We start from the raw sequence: 16590 nt of genomic DNA, 5'->3' as shown, positions 1-16590 counted from the left end.
TTTTTCCTTTACTATAAAAATAAGCTGGCGGGGAGTACGTGATAAAAAATAATTTATGTTTTACAAATATTAATGAAACAACAATTTAATGTTCTAGGGAATTATTCTAGTATTCTACATTAAAATAAAAATTAAACCTATTAGTGGTATTTATTATTAATAATGCTATATGAGTTCTAACTTTATAGTTTCAAGCTTATAAATTATTACTTAGACCATCTCCAATGGCAGATAAAAATATTGTGTTATATTTGACACAAAAAATTAATATGGGGTATATTTGACACAATTTTTAGAACTATGTTCCAATACACAATTGTAAAAGTTGATGCAAAAATCAATATTTCATTAATGCTCATTTGATATTCATTCAAAAATATACAAAAAGTAATAATTTTCATTTAAATTTTATTGTTAATAGTTAAAGATAATAATAAAATAATGAGGTAAAAAATCTAGCATGGTGATTATTAAAAATAATACTAAAATAATAAAAATGACATAAAATTAAATAAAAAGTGTAGCATTTATGATGATGCAAAATATGCATCATGCTATATTGTGTGTCAATTTTGACATAACTTTTAGTATGTATCAAATTTGACACTAGTTTTGGCACACTATTAGAGCAACTTTTTTTTTTTTTTTTGTAAAATGAGCTATATTTTAGTAATACATAGCAATATTAGAGCATCTCAAATGGAGTGCCAAATTATTGATGCATTGCGAAAATATATCTTACTTTGCAAAAAACTTGCTCCAATGGTATGATAGAAGTTGTGCCAAATTTAACACATACTAAAAGTTAAGCCAAATTTGACACATAACATAACATAGTACATATTTTATATCACCATAAATACTACACTTTTTTTATTTACTTTTATGTCATTTATATTATTTTAGTATTATTTTTATCAATTTACATTAAATGATAACTTTTTACCTTATTATTTTATTATTATCTTATTAACAATAAAATATAAAAAAAATGATTATTTTTTCTATATTTTCAATAAATATCAAATTAACATTAATTAAATATTAAATTTTACAATAATTTTTACGTAGGTGTATTACAACATAATATATAGACTTTTTGTGTGAAATATAACACATTAGATAGACTTAATTGAATACAATATACATCATGAATATATTGACCGGGGAATTTTCGGTATTGACGACCGTGGATAGCATGTCTACTACTATATATGAAAGCTCTAGTAGCAAGCTTCACATAACTAAGTTGCACTTTCTTTTAATGACACCCTTCTAATGCTTGAGCTATACTAGCTATATATGACCTAGATAATAATAATAATAATAATAATAATAACACATAGGGATAATAATAATAACACATAGGGCTGGCTAAGCATGCATGGAAGAAGGCACGTGTGCACCATACAACTCATTCTTCCTCTTTATATAACACTTTTAATCTTCTTTTCTTACTAGCTTATATATAGGCAAGTATTCCTCTTTGTATTTTTGTGTAAAAGACTTCTATTGTTCACATGCAAATTTAAAGCTTATTCCCTTAAAAGGGAACAAAACTTGATATTGCATTTAATTTGTTCTTATGACTCCCCTATATGTATATGTACATGATGTAGCTTTCAAATTAAAATTCCTCTTTTGAAATAAATAAATTATAAGTAAGGGGTTATAGTACTAATAATATGTACTCTTTATATTAAGCCAAGCATGATGAATTATTAAGCTTTAATACAGAAAGTTTACTTTTTATGAGCAGATGGGATTTCTCACAAATCACAATAAGCCATGAAATAAGTACTTGAATATGATAATAAAAACATTATAAGTATATAATTATATTACTCTAATTATATGAGTCTCAATAAAAAATAATTATATTTAATTACATATATATACTTGATCTCATAAAAAATGGGGCTCACATGATAGCTAGTTTGGCAGCAATTTTGGAAGCATTGCATCTGCAAATCTGCATGATGGGTTTGTGTAGTTGTGTTCTAAACGCACTCCCAAAGCGCCTAAGCAATATAAATATACATAATATATAATTTTTGTTTATAAGAACCATAGTATATACATTATATATAACATTCATGAGTAGCTACAACTATAATATTATAAACCATACTCATATTTTTATCTTTTTATTTCTTTTTCAGAAACACAATGTTTCCCAACAAAGCACCCCCAACATTGAGATGGGTGGAATCATAGGCAGCAATGGAGCAGTGCAAAATGTGCATTTGTTGGGATGTGTTAAAAATATAATGTTGAGTTTGGGCCCCACCACACGCACTCTCTCTCTCTTTCTCTTCATAGATATCTATACTTAGTTTTTGGACAAAACATTTACTTGGGAACACCCCTAGCCCTACACATCTACCACCACTACTACCACCCATCCCATTCTAAATATCCTTTTTTCTTGTCCACAAACTAACCATATATATAGTTACTATAGTTAATAATATGCTCTTTTTCGTTCTTTGGTGACAAGGGAAAAAAATAATAAGCCCTAAACTCAAAACAAAACAAACTTTGCCCATATAGTATTATTATTATTATTATTCTCCTCAATTCATTTCACTTATTTTTTTTGATGACACGAAATGGGAAAAAGAGTCACTAAACCCTACCCCATATGCCAAAACAAAAGAAGCCCATGCCCCACAAACCCCTTTTCTTTGTGGGAGGAATGATTTGGTGCATTCATTGTGTACATCATATGGGATTTTGTGTGCATGCTATCATTTAACTATGTTGCTCTCCATGAAATATATACATATTTAATCATGTTCAAGAGTATGGATGATATATATGGACCTCAAATGCCAAGATCTCTTGTCATGATTATGGTTATTTTCTTACTCTTCTTCATACATACTCATAGTCATATATATAGACTTTCATCATCAAGAGAATCATATATAAATCAAATAGTGGTCCTTACTGACAACTTTATGTTTCTTTGACTTCATTTTTTTTCACTCTTTCGTATCATGGGAATGGTGTGCACGTATTATGATATATTATGTCCTTTGGGTTATTTAAATAGTGTAACCATACTTGAATTTATAAAAAATAAAATAAAATCATAGTAACAAACATATTAAATCTCTCTCTTCTTAATTAAGAAATAACTTTGTGTATATGTTAGAATTATAATTATATATTATTTTCATTTTTTTTTAGATTTTATCAATATTTCAAATTCTATATCTAACTAAGAAATAACTTTGTATATTAGAATTGTAGTCCCTTGATTTTCTCTAAGATCTTATATCTAACTACGTTACTTATTTTAGCAAGTTTGATCTTATAGTTATAGCTCTTTGTCTTATTGTCTTTCAAATAAAAGTTATAGCTCTTTTGGTGGTACTTGAACGAATTCAAGCTCTTAATCTTCCGGTTTAAATTGTTACTACTTGTTGGCATATTTCGGACTAGGGGTGAGCATCGGTCGGTTTGGGCGGTTTTTTCACAAAAAAAAAATCCAGAATTCAGTTTTCGGTTCGGATTGGTGCAATCCAAAAACCGACCGAACCAAACCAATTTAAAAAAAAACCGACCAAACCGAATTGATTGTTTTTTTTTTATTTTTTTTGAAAGTTTTAGTTAAAAAATTAAAAATTTTGGATTGTTAGAATCTATTTTTATGTGTTTTTACAACATAAATATATAGAACATAATTACATTTACAAGTGCTTAAAGTTTTTTTTTTTTTATTAAAAATTTTAATAATTAAGAATTATATAATATTATATTATTATTTTATTATGTTCGTTCGGTTTCGGTTTTATTGGTCGGTTCACCCAAAATTTCTAAACCGATCGAACAGTGGCGGTTTGCACCGTCAGCGGTTTTTTTCGATTTTCGGTTTAAACGGTTTTGGTTTTTTCGGTGTTCGGTAGGTCGGTGTACACAGTTTTTTCAGTTTTTCGAATTTTATGTTCAGCACTATTTCAGACTAGACAATAAACTTTTTTTTTCAGATATATTTTATTTTTAACAGTGATATATATATATAAAAGAAATTGTGTAGTATCACTTAAAATAACTTCTACATAGTTTTTCTTCTGTTCAATTTGATAAAAATTCCTGCAAAGATGGAAATTCGAGTTGTCCAACATTATAACAAGAGGGAAGGAGAGAACATTGGAACCTTTTTCACAAGCTGTTTTCTCAAGTAAGGGTCAACAAGTAATAATGTCGAAAGAGCAGACCAGAGAACCAATCACAACCATCCAAAATATAATGAGTGATTCATTTCATCAAAACCTAATTGATTTACTTCCCATGGGATGTACTGGAGTGGGACCCAGTTTCTCCTCACAAGTCCAGGATGTCATCATAGACAATCACTACCTCTCAGTCCTTGTTCTTCTCTCTCTCTTACTTTGGTTTTATTTGTCTTTATTTGTCTCTCTCTTACTCTTGGCCACAAGGCAAACCTTTTACAACCAAAACCAAACTACCATATGACCTGTTCAAATATTGACCGTTGATCAACCTGTCTCATCACCCCTATGATCAAACCACCTAGGATTTTGGGTTTTGTTTGGCTGTACCAAGGAATGAAGATGTGAAAACATCAACATGCTTGTTATGGTGGGAAGTCATGTAGGGAAACACAAAATGAGAGTAATATGTCCAAAAAAGAAAAGAAAAGAAAAAAGCAGCCATTAAAGCAGAAAAAGTATGGCTAACAAGGCAAATTAGAAAGTGGCAAAACTCTCCTCATCCCCATAGAAACGACCGTAGCCACTGGATGTGGTGTGTGGTGTGTGGTGTGTGGTGTGTGGTGGGAAGCTATGCTTATAAAAATATAAGCTTTTTCGGTTCTTTGGGGACACTACATAGGGACTAGGGTGAGAGAGAGACTCAAAGTGTTTGATATACATATATATATATATAAATATATGTTTGTGTGTGATTACTTGTACACATTTATACATGTATTTATTTATTATATATGTATAGATATAGAGAGAGAAAGTAGAAATGGGAAGAGAGGAGGAGCACAAATGGAGGGTCTGCAGCATAGAGGACTGCAAGTTCGAATTATTCTTCTTCTGTGTATGATTGCTTTTGTAATACTCAGTGGCTCTTTTGGACTCATACAGAGACCGTTTCTCTTTCTTTCTTTATTTACATATATATTTTTCTTTCCTTCTTTCTCTCTCTATCTGTATTTTTCTTTTTATAATAAATGAGACCATGGTACGTCCCCGAGGCTGCGCGATCAGTCCAGAAACGAAACGGAGGAGAGAGAGAGAGAGAGAGAGAGAGAGAGAGAGAATTAATGGGTTTTTATTAGAGTTTATAGAGAGAAAGAGAGTGAACAAAGTAAGAGAGAGAGAGGCCATTTTTAAAAGCAAAGAGGGCAGGGTCCTCATAAGCCTTTTACACGTGATAAAGAAAACACCAAAAAGTGTTTGCATGCGTGTATAAAGATTCATCATCATCATCATCACCTCTTCCTCTTCTTACTATTTCTCTCTCCCTTACCATACCATCTTTCTCATATACTCTTCTTTTCTCTCTCGAATCTGAATCTCTTGAAGACCCAGTTTCTGCATCTCTTTGGTTTTGGTTCCCTTTAGTTTGAAAAACCTCTTCTTCACGTTCTGTGGCACTAAAGTAGTTCACATCTTTGTTATATACTGAGATTTAAGGCCGTTTAGCCATTTCAAGTGAGTATTTTTCTAGTGCTTTTGGTTTCTGGTTTGGTTCATGAGCTTCAGGTTATATTAAATATTCATTTTTTCTTCTTCTAAGAAAGATATAAAAGAAAAAAGAAGGTATCAAAGAACTAATCTCTCCAGACAGTGATTTCACTCGCTTTTTTCAATGTTTATTCCTTCTCCTTGAATTTGTTCTTGATTTTTGGCCTTTTCTGGGTGTTTTTATTATCTTGCAGTGGCACACAACGTTTATTCTAAAATTCTAATTTATTACTTTTGTATCTTGTTACGTTTTATCTGTTTAGACTCGTTCATTTTCAATTTCTGGTCAGAGACAGGCTAAAGACAACATTTTTATCTTCTGGGTATTACCATTTGTTGGGTTTCCAATCGTTAATATATACTAGCAACTACCGTATGTATATACATGTGCATATAACAATATATTTACTATTTTTAATATTCTTTTCATAGTCATTGGTCTTCTAATAGAACTATCTGAACTAAACTTCGGTTTCTGGGTAATAGTCTGTTTTGTCTATGCATTTATGATTTTACAAGTTGTTAAGTTAGATTTTTTCGTTCTTTTTATTTTATTTTATAGTCCTTCCCTATCTTCTGCCATTTTTCTCATTGGTTAGTCTTTTGAGATTTTGAACCAAAACTAAGGAACTAGATATTCAATATTTGTTATAGTCCTACCACATATTTATTATTTTTAAAAGTAATTTTTTTGCATTCTGTACTCAATGTGCCTGCAAAAATGTCAAGTCAGAGAGATATACTGTAACTCTTCCTCACCTAATTCACTTCAATATTACATGTATATAAAAATATATTTTCATTCTGGGTTTCTTTTTCTGCTTTGTTCAATTTTGCAAAGTAGTAATTAACTTTTTCATGAAAAAAAAAGCAAATGAGTCTTACCCATTTATACATTTATATTTCTTGTCAATTATTTACCCTATTTTCAGAGCTTGGTAAGATTCTTTTCTCCTTTTGGATTTCTTGTTACTTTGGTTGACATAATTTTTTGTATTTATTTTCAGTTGTAATATATTTTATTGAAGAGTGGAAGGCAAAGAAGAAGCATTTCGTGTTTTACAAGTGAGTAGAGGAGAATGCCGATAAGGCAAATGAAAGAAAGCTCAGAGCAACACCTGGTGATCAAAACCCATCTCCAAAACTCCATGAACCCATCTCTGAAACAACCCAAAACTGCCCAAAATGGCAAAGGGCCACCAACCCAAGAACCCCATAACGCTAAAACCAACAACCAAGCTTCGCCTCCTACAAAAAACAGAGGAAGAAGAAGAGGTCGAGGTGGCCGGAAATCCGACCAGGGAGACGTTTGTATGCGACCCAGTTCAAGACCCTGCACGGTGGCTCATAAACCAGTGCCGGAGAATCTCGTCGCCGGTAGTCCGAGTGGCTCCTCCGTCGAAAATGGTGGCCACACGTGTGAGATGGACGTGGGTTTTCCGAGTTCAAGCAAGTCTTTGAGATTTGCTCGAAGACCTGGGTTTGGCCAAGTTGGGACCAAGTGCATTGTAAAGGCTAACCATTTCTTTGCTGAGTTACCGGACAAGGATTTGAACCAGTATGATGTAAGCTGTATTATTAGTTTTTTTTTTAATGAATGATAAGATTGTTTGGGAATTTACTCTGATGGGGTTATTCTTCTCAGTATTCTTAGTATTTTTTTTTCTAATGAATGATAAGATTGCTTAGGAATTTGCTCTGATGGGGTTTTTCTTTTCTGATAATTGGGCCCATTACCTGACATTCAATGTTGTGTATGCTTTGTTTTTCTTTATATTATTCTTGCTATAGTGCATTGAAGATCATTAACAAGAGGGGTATCTGATTTTACTTGTCCTTTTCTTCTACTCATTTATGAGATTTTAACTTTATTTTTTAGGCTCTGATGAAATTTCAACTTGGTCTTCAATTTTGTTCTTATTGTTGGGATGCCTTTTCACTATCAGTGGTCTGCTTTTGTTGCAGGTCACCATTACTCCTGAAGTGGCATCAAGAAATGTGAACAGGGCCATCATGGCAGAACTGGTGAGGCTGTACAAAGAGACTGACCTAGGAATGAGACTACCTGCCTATGATGGCAGAAAAAGTCTGTATACCGCTGGTGAGTTGCCCTTTACATGGAAGGAGTTCAACGTTAAGCTTATAGATGAAGAAGATGTAGTTCACGGTCCCAAGTATGACATTCTTCCTTCCCATTTGTGCCAGTTGTGCCATTTAAATCAAATGTGTTTGTTTCTTGGTATGTTTATAATATTACTTTGGCGAAAGAAAAAATAAAAAAAATAAATTCAAGAAAACGCAAGGGTTGATTACAGGATTTTTTTTTGGGCATACAGACTGCGATTAAGTATTTGTTTGAATAAATATATGATAGAGTGGGACTAAAGTCAAAGTTATCTGAATGTAAAATTGCAGAAGGGAGAGACAGTACAAAGTAGTGCTTAAGTTTGTGGCAAAGGCAAATTTGCATCATTTGGGCCAGTTTTTAGCTGGGAAGTGTGCTGATGCACCCCAGGAAGCTCTCCAAATTCTTGACATTGTATTAAGAGAGCTCTCAAACAGGAGGTATATTTTCCACAGATTCTCTTAGTAGCTGATAATTGAGATTTTCTTTTTCTTACTGAAACTTGATTTGATTAAGGTATTGCCCCGTTGGGAGATCCTTCTTCTCACCCGATATTAGAGTTCCACAGCGGCTTGGTGAGGGCTTGGAATCATGGTGTGGATTTTACCAGAGCATAAGGCCAACACAGATGGGCCTATCTCTGAATATTGGTAAATTAGTTCCAGTTAATTGAATTTTCTATTTAGAATTGTGGTATCTGAAATGTTCTCTTATGTGTTAAATGTCTAATGTTATAGATATGGCATCAGCTGCATTCATTGAACCTCTGCCTGTAATTGAGTTTGTTGGTCAACTTCTTGGAAAAGATGTGTTATCTAGGCCCTTGTCTGATTCAGATCGCATAAAGGTACTATTCATACACTTGTATCTGGTGTTTGTATCTCAAGATTATATTACCTATCTTTTTTAGTTAATTATAACTTTGTTGTCTCCTGATTTGGGTCACTAGATTAAGAAGGCTCTTAGAGGAGTGAAAGTTGAAGTTACACACAGAGCAAATATTCGTAGAAAGTATCGTGTTTCGGGCTTGACATCTCAACCCACAAGGGAACTAGTGTAAGCCTATTACCCATATCTTCAAGATGTAAAAGTGGTTTGGATTTTCTCTTCCCTAGTGTAAGCCTGTTGTGATTTTCTTTTGTTGACGAATACATATATGCAGTAGCATGTAATGCCTATTGTTATATGAAGTTTATTAATTGGTGAATAGTAGTTATTTCAGAGTCTGTTGTAAAATCAAAGATTTGTCTCTTGCTTTTCTGTATGCTAATGTCTTTCTGTGAATGATTTCCAAGTATCTGTATGCTAATGTCTTTTTGTGAATATTTTTCTATCAGGTTCCCTGTTGATGAGAACTCAACGATGAAATCAGTTGTTGAATACTTCCAGGAGATGTATGGTTTCACTATTCAACATGCACATCTTCCTTGCCTTCAAGTGGGAAATCAGAAGAAGGCAAACTATTTACCCATGGAGGTAGGGAGAGATCATACAAGTTTTCCGATTGTTTTCTTTATTTCTCTTCAATTTTTTGTTGATATTAACTTGCCTCTAATTTTAACAGGCTTGCAAAATTGTTGAGGGCCAAAGATATACAAAAAGGTTAAATGAGAAGCAAATTACTGCACTACTAAAAGTTACATGCCAAAGACCCAAGGATCGTGAACAAGACATCCTGAAGGTATTTGTTAATTGCTGTGTTTTGTAGGTCTACTTTTGCTGCCATTTTGCAGGTTTTTTTAAGACAAATTATAGGATGAAATGCTTTAATTATAGAGTTATAGGTCTACTTTTATTGCTACAACTTGCTGTTTCTTTCTTTCTTTCTTTTCTTTTTTCTTGAGAGAAAAGAATGGAAACTAGTTGAGATTGAACTATAACCAGAAATCAGAAACAAATATGCTTCCATGTTTTGCTTAATCCAAGTAAGTGCCATAAACTTGTGTTGAAAAACCTATATGTATGTTTACATGTATGTAACATGGTAGTCCTTCTGAAGACAAATAAAAGTCATAAGATGAAGTTCTGTAATTGTAAAATTATAGGTCTATAATTGCTACAACTTGCTGGTTTTTGGTTAAGAAGTTTGAAAATTGGCTGAGATTGAAATATGATTAGAAAGCACAATCAAGTATGCTGCCATGTTTGGTTGATGTAAGTAAATTCCATGAACTTGCGATGAAAAAGCTTGAGACATGTAAATTTCAATAATACCATAAACTATTTAATCATTTTCCAACTGATTTTTGTTCCTTGGTCAATAATTCATTTTTAACTTTTAAACAGACCGTTGAACATAATGCTTACGACCAAGATCCTTATGCGAAAGAGTTTGGAATCAGGATCAGTGAAAAACTAGCATCTGTTGAAGCTCGAATTCTTCCTGCACCCTGGGTAATGGAGCAATTCACTTCAACTTTTTATGTTTCATAGTTCTACATTTCATACTGAAGATGCTATTGCATAAAATTTTAATTTTTCAGTTTTCACCATGTCTTAGTATTCTTTTCTGCAGTTGAAGTATCATGACACTGGAAAGGAAAAGAATTGCTTGCCTCAAGTTGGTCAGTGGAACATGATGAACAAGGTATGGTAATTGTGTATGTATCCACCTTAGGCTTTTTATATGACTATTAAACTGGGTATTTTTAAGTATTTGAATTGTCTAATGACTGATTCAATTAATATCTGCTGTACGTGCAATACAGAAAATGATTAATGGAATGACAGTAAGCCGGTGGGCGTGTATTAACTTCTCACGAAGTGTGCAAGAGAGTGTTGCACGTGGGTTTTGCAGTGAACTTGCTCAAATGTGTCAAGTATCTGGCATGGTAAAGCCTCTTGATACTGAAGTATTGTCTGCATATTTCCATAAATGGTTCCGTCGTTGATCTTCTTTTCTTCTCAATTTTGGTGTTGACTTGCAGGAATTTAATACAGAACCTGTTATTCCAATTTACAATGCCCGGCCTGAGCAAGTAGAGAAGGCATTGAAGCATGTTTACCATGCATCCATGAACAAAACAAAAGGAAAAGAATTAGAGCTTGTGTTAGCTATCTTGCCTGACAACAATGGCTCCCTATATGGTATGCCATTAATGTTTGTCAGCTAAGCTTACTCAGCTGACCTTTTATAGTGATTATTTGAATTTGGACTAGGCCACAACTTTGAATTGAGGATTTTGTTCTGACTTTATTCTGCTCTTTTAGGTGATCTCAAACGAATCTGTGAAACAGATCTTGGTTTAATGTCACAATGCTGTCTCACCAAACATGTCTTCAAAATTAGCAAGCAGTACCTGGCTAACGTGTCCCTGAAGATTAATGTGAAGGTCTGATGAATCATCCAAATTTGTTAAACCATTACAATTTAACCATGATTTTCACATTTCTTGTGGTATTTGAAAGAGTATAGACTTGGTTTAATTCTGGATAAGCAAAAAAATCATATGCTTTTTATTCTTGTAATATTATCAAAAGCTGGCTATTCAATGAACTTGTTCCCAGGTTTTTCTTTTGTGTGTGAACTAGCTGAATTCTGCTGATTTGTTGTCACGTGTGTTCTGCAGATGGGTGGTAGAAATACTGTTCTTTTGGATGCTATTAGTTGCAGAATACCATTAGTTAGTGATGTGCCCACCATAATTTTTGGAGCAGATGTGACTCACCCTGAGAATGGAGAAGACTCGAGCCCTTCAATAGCTGCTGTACGATTATAAATTTTTCTTTTTCTAGAGTAGAAACCTTTCATGCCCAGTATAATAATATATTTTTTTGAAGTCTTTGTTGCTAATTCATCTTGGTCTTACTGTAGGTAGTAGCTTCTCAGGATTGGCCTGAAGTGACTAAATATGCAGGATTAGTTTGTGCCCAGGCTCACCGACAGGAACTCATACAAGATCTGTATAAGACATGGCAGGATCCAGTTCGGGGAACAGTTAGTGGTGGTATGATCAGGTATGATGAATCTTTGGTTTCTCAGATTTTTATTCAACTGGTTTGCACAAGTACTAATAGTTTGTCAATTTGAAAAATACTTCAAAATTCTCCCAACTCAAGTTATCCTAATTGTTTTGTGTGCATGCGTGTTGCTTGTTGCCATCATTCTTTTAGTTGATTCTGTTTGAATATTTCATTCTTTTCCTCTTTATACAGGGATCTTCTAGTTTCGTTCCGGAAGGCAACAGGGCAGAAGCCTCTGAGAATCATATTTTATAGGTGAATGCTTGTTTCTGTACATGCTCTAGTTTACTGGAGAATCTTTGTCTTTTTGAAGCTTATTGTTATGAATTTGATTATCACATTGCCTCTAATTGTCTTATGTTGAGCACTGTATATCTGATATACTTGTGTGGAGCATGTGTTTTAGCTTATATTTGTTTCATTCATTCAATGAGGAGCAGGGATGGTGTGAGTGAAGGGCAATTTTATCAAGTTCTACTGTATGAGCTAGATGCTATCAGAAAGGTGAGAGAATTTACAAGTTTTAATATCTATTCGTGAAATCATTTGGGAAGAATATTGAGCTAACAATATTTTTTGTACAGGCTTGTGCTTCTTTGGAACCCAACTACCAACCGCCAGTCACTTTTATAGTAGTCCAAAAACGACATCACACCCGGCTGTTTGCTAATAATCACAGAGATAGGAGCAGCACAGACAAGAGTGGGAATATATTGCCTGGTAAATCTAGTAGCTAGAAGAATCTTTAGTTTTTTTATCCTTCTTAATGATTACTAACTTTTTTTTTTCAGGCACTGTTGTTGATACTAAGATCTGTCATCCAACAGAGTTTGATTTTTATCTCTGCAGCCATGCTGGTATTCAGGTATAAAAATTTGTCTTCCTGACTTTCTAATTACAATTGTGTTACATGTAATGTAACCCTAAAGAGGAACTGGAAAACAAGTAACTAGATTTCTGGTGTAAATATAAAGATGACTTTGGTTCGATGAAATATTTAGACAGTGGAAGTATTAATTTAGAATTCTGATGAAGTAGAGGAACAGTAGCATACATGTTTTAGTATCAATTTGTTTCAAATAAATCATTGTGATATCTTGTTCTTCAATGGCAGGGTACAAGTAGGCCAGCTCACTATCATGTCTTGTGGGATGAGAATAATTTTACTGCTGATGCAATCCAGTCATTAACAAACAATCTCTGTTATACGTATGCAAGGTGCACTCGGTCTGTATCTGTTGGTAAGTTACTGTCAAAGTCACTCGAAAGCTTCCTGTTTAGCATGTCCTTTTCTTTTCTAGAGCTAATAATTTCTCTGATATAAAGTCACTCTAAGATCAGTTTCCTGCTAATGTCATGCAAGGTTTTGGAGAGTAAAAGAGTAGTAAAATCATTTGATAATCATTTCTGGCTCATGGTTCTTTAAGAGCAAAATAAGCTTTCGATTTATAAACTTAACTGCCATCATTTGAAATTCAGTTTCACAAGCATTCTAATGGCCATATGTTTGGCTCATCTGCAGTTCCACCTGCATATTATGCACATTTGGCTGCTTTTCGAGCCCGATTCTACCTGGAACCAGAGATGCAGGAAAATGGAAGCAATGGCCACCCTTCCAAGGGAACAAGGACGGCTGGAGACTTGGGTGTCCGGCCATTGCCTGCCTTGAAGGAGAATGTTAAGAGGGTAATGTTCTATTGTTAGAATGGGAAGACAGCTGATGCCTTGGTTGGTTTTAGAGTTGTAGCTAGAACAAGGAGGCAGCGCAATCATGGCATCTTTCATAGTTAAAATCCCTTTCTGTAAATGTTCCATTGTCTATGATGACTATGCATGGCAGTTGCTGCTTGCTATTTCCCTTCTATTTTTTAATATCCCAGAACTGAAAAAGGAGGGAAGAAAAAGAAAGAACACAAGAAAAGAATGAAAAAGAAGTAAAAGATAGGTTCTTCCCATATTTAGTTTAGCATAGCTTTGCATAGGACACCCTAGATGCTCTGACAAAAAAACTTGGGAAGTAGTAGGCTTATTATAGTTGATGACAGGTTCCTGTCTCTTGTACTTTGCAGTGTAACCCGTTTCTGTAAGATTTGTCAAACTAAGCTCTTTGTAAAGAAATGAATAATCTTTATATGTAGGAATTTTGACTCAGTAAATTTATCTTTATAGTTTCTTTATTTTATATTTCAGTAAATTTTACTGTACAACTGAACATGTTACTCGCTGCTTTTCCATATTTTTACCCTTCACCAGTAAGATTCTTCAATTCAAACATAAGAAATAAAAAAGGGGGTCAAACTCTGTATTTGTGCGTAGTTGATTTCTTTTTTAAATGTAAAGGAAATAATATTCATTCAAAAAGAATAAACAGAAAAGTAGTGTCTAAACTGAATGTATTTTAAACAGTTGTTGCTTTTGAATATTGACCAAGGTTGAACAGGGACAAGTTACCCTTACTAACAATGGGGTCTAAAGATACTTCTCCATATCCAGCATGTGTAATTCTCTCAACCATTTGGAAAATAGGCAGGGACATATTGGGAAAATATATGTGAGGTGTGGCAATAAAAAAGAAAAAATATCATTTTGGTCCTTGTGTTTTTTTTGAATACGACGTCGGTTTTTGTGTTTTGTTAAATGATAGTTCAAATATTATGTTTTACAAAATGAGTTAAAATATTACTCTAAACCTAATTTTGCTTAAAATATTTTCAATTATAAGATCAAGGGTCATTGGTGATGCACTGAATTTGGAGAAGACAGTCAAAAAGCTGAAAATAAAAGATTATATTTGAATATATTTTGACCAAAATTGAGTTTATGATTTTATTTTAATCTTGAGTCAAACTGTTAGATCAATTTTTATATTTACATTTTTTGTCAAAGTAAGTTTTATGTCAAATAATCCATGTAATAATAACATAATTTTAACTTTTGTCTTGTCTAGTACAGTTTGTTAATAAGTTATTATTTTTCTATTCACCAAAAAACTTTGATACATAGTGTTGTATAAATTATTATCATTATGGCTAGGGTTTATAATTTTTTGGACCATGAGTTTTTCTCCACTATTTATTTGGACCTTGTGTTTTGACAAATTACTTTTTGGATCTTATATTTTGTAAAATAGTTAAAATAGAACCCTAAACTCAATTTTGATAAAGAAAAAATTGAATATAACAACACAATTTTTAAGTAGAATGATTTTATTTTTGTTCTGAATTGTTAGTTTGGTAAATTATTTGTGATTTTAGTTAAGAAAACATTGACTAAAATCGGGTTTAGGGTTTTGTTTTAACTATTTTACAAAACATAGGATCCAAAAAGTAATTTGTCAAAACACAGGGTCCAAACAGATAATTGAAAAAAATACAGGGTCCAAAAATGTATAAACCCTTATTATTATTTATGTTTTGTAGTTATTAGTTTTAGAGCACTCACAACTTATATAAAATGACTATATAGCTAAATTATAGCTAAGGAATCCTAAAAGAGTTGTCTTTTAAATTTTTTTACCTTTGTCTACAGTGCTTAATTAGATTTATAATACACTATTCACTATGTAAACATATTATATTAATTTACTTCTTAGTTTTAACCTTTTAAATTTTTTTTTGTTAATTTTAACGGAATATTTTTTATTTAACATAATATTCTTATATTTAACGGTAGATTGTAAACATAACTTAAACTTAAATAAAATTAAATAAATAAATTATTAAACAAATCAAAATAAGATATTTTTGAGATATTTTACAATGATAATTATTTAAAAATAATAAACGCATATATTTAATAACTTAAATAAAATTTAATTAAACTTAAACTTAATATTATATTAAACATATAATATATAATCTTTTGTTGTCACTGTCAAATTCAAAAATTAGAACAAACATAAACTTAAACTAAAATAAATAAATAAATTAATTAAAATAGAATATTTTAAAGATTTTTATGATAATTTAAATAATTAAATCATATTTATTTAAAAATAATAAAGACATACACATCATTTTTTAATCCTATAAATTTGTGTAATATTTGAAGCTCTTTTTCTTCATTAAATTCACCAATGGACATTGTGAGATACATTAGAAACTAAAAATAGTTGATGCATGTATCCTACTCTCTACACTATGACTTTTATATATATGTCATGTAACTATGTAAATATATATCTATGTCAACGATGTGTTTAAATGTCATATATATAGAGATTATTGATATAAATATTTATATATACTATAAAACTATAATTCATTCTATTATATATATATTTAAAAAAAAACACTGAACCAATTTTTATTAAAATTATAAACAATGTTTACAACTTTAAAACCAAGCAAACATGCATTGTACGTTGGTTCTACCTAATATATATATATAAATTTCATTATCTTCTCTTTCATTCAATCTTTCTCTTTTTATTTATTATATATTTATATACTTAGTAAAAGAGTTTTATTTATATTTTATAATACTATTATATTTAATCTTTAATATATTTAATTTTTTTATTTTAGCACAATATTACATATACTTAATATCAAATATGACATATTTGCTAGTTGATTATATTTTTTTAGAATAAATAACATTTTTACCCCCGAACTATTACTACCATATGATCATGCCCCTCGAATGATTTACGATGTTGAAAATTCCCCCCGAACTATGCACGTTACTGAAATATGAGACTTCTGTTAGATTTTGTCCTAGGTGGCTAATGAATTGATGACGTGATATTTTGTCAGCTGATATGACACTGTC

At 31.9% G+C, this 16590-nt stretch overlaps 1 protein-coding gene across 3 annotated transcripts; it reads left to right on the top strand.

The window, feature by feature from the left end:
- Positions 1-4864: 4864 nt before the first annotated feature.
- Positions 4865-13973, top strand: LOC133819154 (protein argonaute 10). Of its 3 annotated transcripts, none has more exons than XM_062252325.1 (22): positions 4865-5079; positions 6737-7294; positions 7695-7903; positions 8145-8294; positions 8371-8504; positions 8592-8701; positions 8804-8910; positions 9192-9330; positions 9419-9535; positions 10141-10248; positions 10370-10441; positions 10563-10685; positions 10782-10941; positions 11065-11186; positions 11424-11561; positions 11669-11811; positions 12010-12072; positions 12258-12321; positions 12402-12537; positions 12609-12682; positions 12932-13058; positions 13340-13973. In XM_062252325.1, exons 2-22 carry the CDS (start codon positions 6809-6811, stop codon positions 13519-13521), a joined length of 2964 nt encoding a protein of 987 aa, XP_062108309.1. In that variant the 5' UTR covers positions 4865-5079; positions 6737-6808; the 3' UTR covers positions 13522-13973. The 3 variants fall into 3 exon arrangements, with proteins under 3 accessions (XP_062108309.1, XP_062108308.1, XP_062108310.1); XM_062252324.1 differs by lacking the exon at positions 4865-5079 and adding an exon at positions 5139-5696; XM_062252326.1 differs by lacking the exon at positions 4865-5079 and adding an exon at positions 5787-6208.
- The last annotated feature ends 2617 nt before the right edge of the window (positions 13974-16590 follow it).

Source organism: Humulus lupulus, chromosome 2 (genome assembly GCF_963169125.1).
Source record: "Humulus lupulus chromosome 2, drHumLupu1.1, whole genome shotgun sequence".
NCBI lineage: Eukaryota > Viridiplantae > Streptophyta > Magnoliopsida > Rosales > Cannabaceae > Humulus > Humulus lupulus.
This window is presented reverse-complemented; position numbering and strand designations above follow the sequence as displayed.

Coding starts and splice junctions, on each gene's coding strand:
- LOC133819154 (XM_062252325.1), top strand. CDS start 6,809: ATGCCGATAAGGCAAATGAAAGAAAGCTCAGAGCAACACCTGGTGATC. Junction 10,442..10,562: donor AGTGGAACATGATGAACAAG/GTATGGTAATTG, acceptor CGTGCAATACAG/AAAATGATTAATGGAATGAC. Junction 10,686..10,781: donor TGTGTCAAGTATCTGGCATG/GTAAAGCCTCTT, acceptor GTTGACTTGCAG/GAATTTAATACAGAACCTGT.